This window comes from Lactuca sativa, chromosome 3 (assembly GCF_002870075.4).
Source record: "Lactuca sativa cultivar Salinas chromosome 3, Lsat_Salinas_v11, whole genome shotgun sequence".
Taxonomy (NCBI): Eukaryota; Viridiplantae; Streptophyta; class Magnoliopsida; order Asterales; family Asteraceae; genus Lactuca; species Lactuca sativa.
Genome location: NC_056625.2, coordinates 181,178,096 through 181,187,652, shown reverse-complemented (window position 1 = coordinate 181,187,652; position 9,557 = coordinate 181,178,096). Strand labels below are relative to the sequence as shown.

At 32.2% G+C, this 9,557-nt stretch overlaps 1 protein-coding gene across 1 annotated transcript; it reads left to right on the top strand.

Annotated features, from left to right (window-relative positions):
• The first annotated feature begins 5,948 nt into the window (after positions 1–5,948).
• LOC128132664 (uncharacterized) lies at positions 5,949–8,006 on the top strand. Its single transcript, XM_052769451.1, has 4 exons — positions 5,949–6,119; positions 6,838–7,093; positions 7,164–7,255; positions 7,688–8,006. Coding segments are annotated over exons 1-4 (507 nt in total). The 5' UTR covers positions 5,949–6,118; the 3' UTR covers positions 7,846–8,006.
• The last annotated feature ends 1,551 nt before the right edge of the window (positions 8,007–9,557 follow it).

Genomic DNA, 9,557 nt, shown 5'->3' with positions numbered 1-9,557 from the left:
CTCACAAAGGCTTCAAAGTTTACCAAATGGATGTTAAGAGTGCTTTTCTAAATGGTGAACTTGACACCGAATTTTATCTTCACCAACCTCCTGGATTCATCAATCTTGCATTTCCAAATCACTGCTACAAGCTCCGAAAAGCAGTCTATGGTCTCAAACAAGCTCCTCGCGCATGGTACGCAACCCTTACCGACTTTGTCAAGCGCTCTGGTTTTCAAAGACGTGTTCTCGATCCCACCTTGTTCCGAATATCAAATGGAAAGCATCTCATGCTGGTTCAAATTTATGTGGACGACATTATTTTTGGAACTACGGATCCATCAATGGTACAAGACTTTGCTAACCTAATGATCAATCGATTCTAAATGAGAATGAACAAGGAATTAAGTTTTATTTCTTGGTCTCCAAGTAAAACAGACCAACCAAGGAATCTTTATTAACCAAGAAAAGTACATTTCGGAACTTCTCAAAAAGTACTCTATGGACACATGTGCCTCTGCCAAGTTACCTATGGGCTTCGGTCACAAGATCTTTGTCGACCCTTCAGCTGTTTCAATTGATGAAAAGAAGTATCGAGGAATGATTGGATCTCTGCTCTATCTCACAGCAAGTCATCTTGAAATCATGTTTTCTACATGATTATGTGCCAGATTTCATGTCAACCCTAAGATGTCTCATCTTTTGGCTGTCAAGCAAATTTTCCGATACCTCAAAGGCACTAAGAATCTCGGAATCTGGTACTCAGCTAATGAGAGTTTCCTTCTCCAAGCCTACTCAGATTCAAACTATGGTGGACTTCAACTCGATAGGAAAAGTACATCAAGTGGATGTCAATTCCTAGGTGGTCGACTAGTCAGCTGGTCATCCAAGAAAAAGAACTGCATTGCTCTCTCTACAGCCGAAGTTGAATACATTGTGTGACATCCCCATTTTCATGGCCAGAAAAGACCGATTTTGTTTATGCTTTATAAAAATCAGAGTATCTCTTTTAATAAAAGTGTTGCAGAATTTGTTCCTAAAAAAACATGATAAATATGTTATCAAAGCATTTCCGAACAAATGTATTTTTATTCATTTTCAAAACCTTGGGATGTCATCGTCAATACAGAAACATAAGCATAAACAGAACTTACATTCATTATCACTAGTGATTTATATTTCCTTAATCTCTCAGTGTAATGTGACTTCATATCAACACCTGTGATATAAATAAACTGAGTGGGTCAGGTTGGGAAACTTGGTGAGTACATATGATTTTTAACCCACAAAATAAGTTTATTAATTTTATCAAACCAAACAAACCCGATTACCTGTTCCCGTTATCCTCACTTTACGTCCCTAAAACATCTAACACAAGGGACCTAGTCTAAGGACTTTCATCGGGGTGACAACACATGCTTCGGGGGTTCCTCAGCAATTTATGTCAAATAAGGCAAGCATGTGGGGGATGGAGTACTTCACACAGATCAAATAAACACACAGTTCAAATAAACACCTACAGGTTGCGAGCCTGCTAGTGTTCCACTGGACTGTCTAGAAAAGTTCGTAGTTGTCATCTATACTCCGCTAGATGACTGGATCATCAAAACATCTATATCGAGGCCTCTCATTATATTATTTGGTCACACAGAAACTATTACATCTACCCATGTTTTATCCAACACATTTTGTAGATATAAAATACATATACAGTTTAAATCATGTAAAACTTGTATAAAATCGTTCATCCAGCATAGATAGCAAGTATACAGATAATATGCACACATAGCACGTAATTTATTTAAAATACTTCATATCTATGTGTAAGATGAAAGTAACTATGCACTCACTTGATTAGGTGGTGACTCGGTACTTGAACAACACTTTGTTATCTCAAAACAATTTTTCCTTGACCAAAACCTAGTATCAATACCACTAGAGTTTAGTTTTAACGTTAACTGCGACTAATTAATAGTTGTTATTATTATTATTATAAGAATTAAATAACACTCAATATAACTCATAATAATAGCCCAAATAATTATTTTAAGGACCTAATAACATTACTATATTAAAACATAAGCTATACTTAAGATAGGTTAGGCGTAGCTCAGTTACAACGGGTTTTTCTCAAAACCGGGCTTCACTGGAGCAGCGTTTCCGAGCCGAAAGGCTCTTTTCTCGGAGCCGTCGGGCGCTCCAGGGCTTCCGCCTCGTGCGAGGGAGTTACCCTAGGCTTTGGGGGTTAGGGAGCTTAGAGAGAGTGTAGAGAGAGAAAGAGAAATTGGAAGGTGTGAGGAAGTGAGGGAACCTGACACCTCTATTTATAGGGGTGATGACTGATGGAATCGCCGAGTAGGAGGACCTACTTGCCGAGTTGGGGCATGTGGCAGCCCTCTGGTGGTGCCACGTCACCCCTATCGCGTATCAGCCTCCCGACTTAGAAAAATCATAACTCTCACATACAAGCTCCGTTTTCGACGTTCTTTATATTCACGCGTAGGTAAAATCAAGATCTACAACTTTCATTTAGACTCCGTTGGCTAATTCTCGGCTGATCTTAAATTTAACAGTAGGAGGAGTTTAGACTGCTACATGACTGTGAAGAATTCGTAACTCCTTCATACAGACTTCGTTTTCGTCTGTCTTTTTACCATTGAGTTCCTATTAATGATATCTTCAACTCTCATTTAGGTCGAATAAGCCAAAAACCACTCGAACTAAAATTCGAGTTGCGGGTTGTACACTGCTAAGCTGAATCTTAGAAAAATCATAACTTCCTCATACGAAGTCAGATTTGGGCGTTCTTTTTATGGATGTTCTCGGTTTAACGTATACTACAACTTTGGTTTAGATCGCTAAGGCTAAAAAATCCTCTATCATAAATTCACTATTTACGTCTCCAGGTGTCGTGCCGGTTTTGCCGTAAAACTTCGGCGGGCATTGACAAGTGTATGAAAATAAAGACAACAATTACAAGAAAAGTTCCAATATCTAGATTCGCTTGGTGGCATTGACAAGCAAACACATAGGCACACACACCATAGTTACACATAAAAGATCATCATAAAAGCATAATTTTTTTAATAACTTGATTTAGTATATCACTATGCATGAATAAACAATCAAAAAGTAGAATAAAAAGTAAAATATCGACTCATTAATGGAAAAATCATGGAATAGAAGATTGACATTATATCAAACATAATAAAAGAAAATTAAGAAATCATACTTAAAAATGCATTAAGTTACTTACCTTATGTCGTTCTTAGTCTTCTTAATGTTGATTTTGTAGAAGATGCATCGAGTTACCAACAAACATTTTTCATTGACCGAATCCTAAAACAAATTACATAAATCATAAACTGAGTGTAATTTGTTTCAAAGCAGGGCCGACCCAAGGGCAGGGCGAGCTGGGCCACTACCCAGGGCATCAATGGACATAGGGGCATCAACTTTTGCTTTCTTCTTTTGGGTATGCATTACATTTAGGCCCAAGACATCTATTTCCTGACAAGGGCACGATTTGAGGTTTGAGAAAGCAGAAGCCGAGCGGGGAAAAAAAGAAGCACGCCTTAATTTTCTTGGTGAACGCACCCAACACGCTTAATTCCAAGAGTCGAGAGAATCAGAGAAGACGAGGAGACCTGGAGCTGTATTAAATATCAACGGTAGTTCTGTTTTCTTATTTTAGTTTTTTAGTTCATCTTCTCCCTTAGTCCCTTTACAACTTTACACTATCGAGAAATCCTAGTTCTTCTGATTTATGAGTTCAAATATGATATTACTAGTTTTCTGGTTAACTGAAAGTCCAAAGCGCATGAAGCAGTATTAGACAACAACAGTTGACTTCAGCGGTTTTCATTAAGTATTGTTAATATTAGTTATTTATTATTATTATTATTATTATTATTGTAGTATTGTTAACATAAGTTTTGCACTAATTTTGATTAAGTATTGTTAATATTGGTTCTGAATTGATTTTGATTTCTGTTAATCTCCATAATTTCATTAGTTTTGAATTCTGATTTTTTGGATTTTATTAACAATGATTATTGATTCTGATTTCAGGATTTTTTTTTTGAATACTGATTTTGATTTCTAGAACCCTTCTTGCGTTTAGGACACTTGCAGTACGCCATTAGGCCTTTTTTTTTCTTCTTCTTCTTGATTTAATTTTAGGCGAGACTTATTGTTTTTTTATAATATTTTTTTTTGTTGTTTTGCTAGTTTTGTTTTATAAGAAACTACATCAGGTTATCATTTTTTGATATGGTTAATTAACTTTTCATTTATTCATATGTTTTGTTGAAATTTATTGTTTTATTTTCGATTCCACATCAATGCTTTTGTTTTTCTTTAGTTTATAGAAAAATTTATTTTGATTTATTTAGTTATGTTCTCATTTGTCATTAAAAATTGTTGAAAGATATAGAATCTTTATATATATAATCTTATTAAATATCATATTGATTATGGGATTATAAATTATATAGATAATATATTGATGCAACAAATGAAACTTTTTAACTCTCATTAACGATTTCTAATTTCAGGTTTTAGGTTATGATGAACAGAATGCAAATTTTACTATTATTATAAGATAATTGATGTTTTTGCTTCAAGAATTGCTTTGTAACATTTAGTTTGTACTTTGTATGATTAAGTAATCTAACAAAAAGTTGTTTTAAGTAGCTGCTTTAGAAGATTATGTTATAAAATTTTGGAATTGTATTAACATAGTATAAAAATAGGGCACCGTTTTTTCTATTTGCCCGGGGCATAGAATTCCATTGGACCAGCCCTGTTTCAAAGTAAATTGAGAAATAGTTTTGAAATATGAATGGATTCATAATTCAATCTCTAAATTAAAATGAAACAATAAAATCGATGCCTGATTGTTGGAGGATGAGAACGTAAATGGAAGGCTTACAACGCTACATTCAAAATTTGGCTCAATTGCTGTATTTAGATGATATACATTAGAGAAAATGACAAAAATAGCCAATTACACTAATTGTATTACAAAAATAGCCAAAAAAAATCGGGATTACATATTTAGCCACTCATTTCGCAGATGAGAAGGTCCCATCTGCGAAATGGGCTTCTCATCTGCGAAAGTACAAGTGCCTGAAGCACAGTTGTGCTTCAGGCACTTGTACTTTCGCAGATGATAATTTTATTTTATTTTTTTTAAATTTTTTCGGTATAAATAGGGGTAATTTCGCAGATGGAGAAGGTCCCATCTGCGAAATCCTCTGATCCTATCTGCGAAATGATGCAATTTTTTTTTTTTTTTTTTTTTTTTTTTTTTTTTTTTTTTTTAAGTTTGACTATGGAATGAATTGGTTTGACTACGAAATGAGCTTTGCTATATAAAAACTTTTGTAGAAAAAATATCATTTTGGTTGTTATTTGTTTGTGAAATACTCTCTATCTCTACAATTTGTTCAAAAAATGATTGAATACTTGGTTTGTCTTGTAACCAAAATGATATTTTTTCTACAAAAGTTTTTATATAGCAAAGCCCATTTCTAGTCAAACCAATTCATTCCATAGTCAAACTTAAAAAAAAAAAAAAAAAAAAAAAAAAAAAAAAAAAAAAAATTGCATCATTTCGCAGATAGGATCAGAGGATTTCGCAGATGGGACCTTCTCCATCTGCGAAATTACCCCTATTTATACCGAAAAAATTTTAAAAAAAAAAAAAAAATTATCATCTGCGAAAGTACAAGTGCCTGAAGCACAACTGTGCTTCAGGCACTTGTACTTTCGCAGATGAGAAGCCCATTTCGCAGATGGGACCTTCTCATCTGCGAAATGGGTGGCTAAATATGTAATCTCGATTTTTTTTGGCTATTTTTATAATACAATTAGTGTAATTGGCTATTTTTGTCATTTTCTCTATACATTATTATTAGTATAAGTTTAGATATTAATATATCCTTATTATTAATAGATGGCATTATCTCAGGTTGCGTGGTTTTTGTCTGAAATTACCTATTTACCCCCCTTGAGGTGTTTTTATATTCATTGTTCCGTGATCGGTGCCCTAATCTACGCCTTCTTTCTTGGAGACGAATCGCACCATAATCGGAGACGCACCGTCGAAGCGCAGCTTTCGCTAACGTCGCATCACAGTAAGAATCTTCTATTTTGATATCCATTCGACTCAAAACGCGATTATTTAGATTCCGATTTGATTCAGCTGTTTAGTTTGATTGTGATTTAGATATGATTCGAACCGTTGATTGCGGACCTCCTCCTTGTATGGAGTTGTTATAGATTTTAGGAGACATTGATTTGATTTCGGACTGTTTTCTCTTCTCTGTTAGATCTAGCTCGCATGAATGTGTTATGTTATTCAGTCGAATCTAACTTTTTTGTGAATACACCCAAATCATCATACCTAAGATCACGTTAAACTGTTAAATACATCACAAGTTACTTTTGGCAAGGTGAACTGAGTATCTACCTCAAACAAGGACGTTAAACCAGCTAATTCTGTTGTCGAACATTCCATTATTTGGCTTAGTCAAGTTATTAGATTCGCATCTATCATAATCGATCGTTGTTCATCATGATCTCAGTTCAGAATATATGTAGCCTAATTTCTCTCTCAACGCCTTACAACGTTCCCAACATAAGCATTCCTCATTTGACTCAACATGTTGATATCAATCCAAAAATACAATCATGATGTTATTCCACTCATAAGATGTTGAATTTTTTTTTCTTTTATGTGTGGATCTAGTTGAAACTAATATTTTACTTATTTGATTGTGTTTTCAAATACAACAATTACATAAATTGCATTCCATTGCCCATAACATTTACAACCATGTTTAAAAAATGCAGTGGCAGAGACAGACACAGGGACAGGAAAGGAGGACCCCAAGGACGAGGAGACAAAGAAAGCCTTGGTCAGCACATCTTTGAAACTACTGGAGGGATCAGCTTTGCGTATTAACAATTTAATCGATGTTGCCACTGAGGGTGGTATGTACCTCAACCGTATTGATGGGAAGAACAACCCAAACGTGTGTGCTTACAGGATGACCCCTGAGGCTAGTTTTCCGGTTGAAGATGTTCGTGGCTACTACTTGAGCAGGTGGTATGTTCAAAATGGTTTTTTTGTTTGTTTTATGAAGATTTGGTTCTAATAAATATCATTTTAAATACAGCCCTATCACTTTCACCCTAAAACCTAAGGAGTCGATTGATCTTGATCTGGAGCTTCGATTCGATATACCATTTGGTCTCAATGTTATGATCAGTAAGCTCTGCTAACAAATGCAAATATATATCAAATTTTGCTAAAATTTCTCTTTTAACTCCATGTGTTCTCAATTGTTTTCTCAAAAAGTATATGTATGAAAGAATATGCATGATAATCAGTTAGATTTCTCCATTTTTCCTTGGTTCTGCATGTGTTTTTATTTCATTATATATATATATATATATATATATATATATATATATATATATTTAAATGTTTAACTGTTTGAGTGATTGTATACTTTTTAACTAATCTAAAAAGTTATTTCTGTTTTTCATGTGCATTCGTTTATATGTAGATTTGTTTTTCCTTGGTTCTGCATGTGATATGTATATATAAACGGATGTAAAACAATATGCATGGCAATTATTAAGGATTTCTTCCAAAAAAAACATTCATATGCTTAACAGTTTGAATGATTGTATGTAGGTACTGAACCAGGACAGTCGAACTTGATAGCTGATGGGATGCTTCTTGAAGCAAATTACAGAAAGAGTGTTAAGATTCATCTGAAAAATGAAACCCCAGGTGATCAAACCATTCTTCCAGGTGAGATCGTGGCAAGATGCGACACTAGTCTCGCATAAATAACCGAGTATTCAGTCTCTTACTTCCACTGAAAACAGCTGTTAATGACATTCTACTTTTTCTTCTTTTTTGTTTCTTTTTTTCCCTACTATGTTGCATTCTATTGCAAGACAATTTTCTACTGGGTATGAAATATGACATATTTTGTCATTTCGTTTAACATGGCAAACATGAGATAAAGATGAGCTAAATTGATTTCTAGTTTATAGTCCAAAATAGAATGATTTAAATACCGGAAATCATAATCATTAGGCTTCTTAGTTAACTCGAATAATTGATCTTCATTTAACCATTTTTCCTTTACATAGACTAACTCAATCTTTATTTGAGTGAGGTGTCAATCCGACTTTCAAGATGAGGAAACTATGATATTTTTTAAAACAATGGAGGCAAAACATTTTGTACAATTAGGTTCGTCTTGGTGTTTATTAAAGAGAGACAAAGAGGGACTGAGGGAGGGAGAGTGAAAAGCGGTGGTTTAGACATATTAATTATTCTGTCACACACACAAGAACCAGAAATTAAATGTCCTATTTTTTATTTCTATTATCTTTCTATCAATTTTAGATTGTGACAAGTATCATTAAATTTAATTTAAATTTGATTGAAATGTTAAATTTGTATACTAATCATCATCTTAAATAGGTATAGGTAAGAAGAAAAATAGGAACAAAACATAGAAGGATTATTAAAAATAGGGAAATTACATTTCAACCGTTTATTTGAAAAGGTATTGCTTTATTTTATAGTTTCTGGAAATCATTAACATATGCGAAAATATTATTATTTTTAAAGAAAACTCCTCTTTTTGAGAATCAAATGTTTACCATGGCCTTTATTACTTTGTCATCTTAAAAGCACCTAAAAAACACCAAATTTTAGGGATCGGTTAAGAGACACCCCATATGACTAAATAAGGAACCCATAATAATTATATAATGATTATCTGCTTTTTACTTTTTAACAATAATTATTATTTGTTATTTCTAAATAATTATTTTTATTAACTGTTATTTTAAACAATATTTTATAACAAAATATTAACTAACATAATTTTTTTTTAACTTATGTACGTATGCTTTACTTTTTGTTTTTTATATTTTAAATAATATTTTATAACAAAATATTAACTAACATAATTTTTTTTAACTTATATAGGTATGTTTTACTTTTGGTTTTTTATATTAAAACAATAATAAACACTAATAACTATTTTTATTAACTTTTATTTTAAATAATATTTTATAACAAAATATTAACTAACATTTTTTTTTAACTTTTGAGAAGTACATACTACCGCTTTACTTTTTTTTTTTTTTTTTTTTTTTTTTTTTTTTTTTTATACTAAAACAATAATAAACACTATTAATAAATATATTTGTAAAGTTTGTTCTAATTAATTTACGTATATACTTATAGACTACGAGTGTTTAATCATTTTTATTAAATTTATAATATAATTATTATATAACTATATAATTATTGTTTGTTATTTCCAAATAATCATTTTTATTAACCTTCTATTTTAAATGATATTATCTAATAATTATAAATAAATAAATACATAAACACAAAAATGTGAGACAAACTTTGATCATTCAATAATCAACTAATTTAAAAGTTCTTCAAATACAATACATAAATAATATTCTTTAATAATCCTTTATAGTTATAAAATCACGATTACAAGGTTTTAGTTGTCTATAAATTT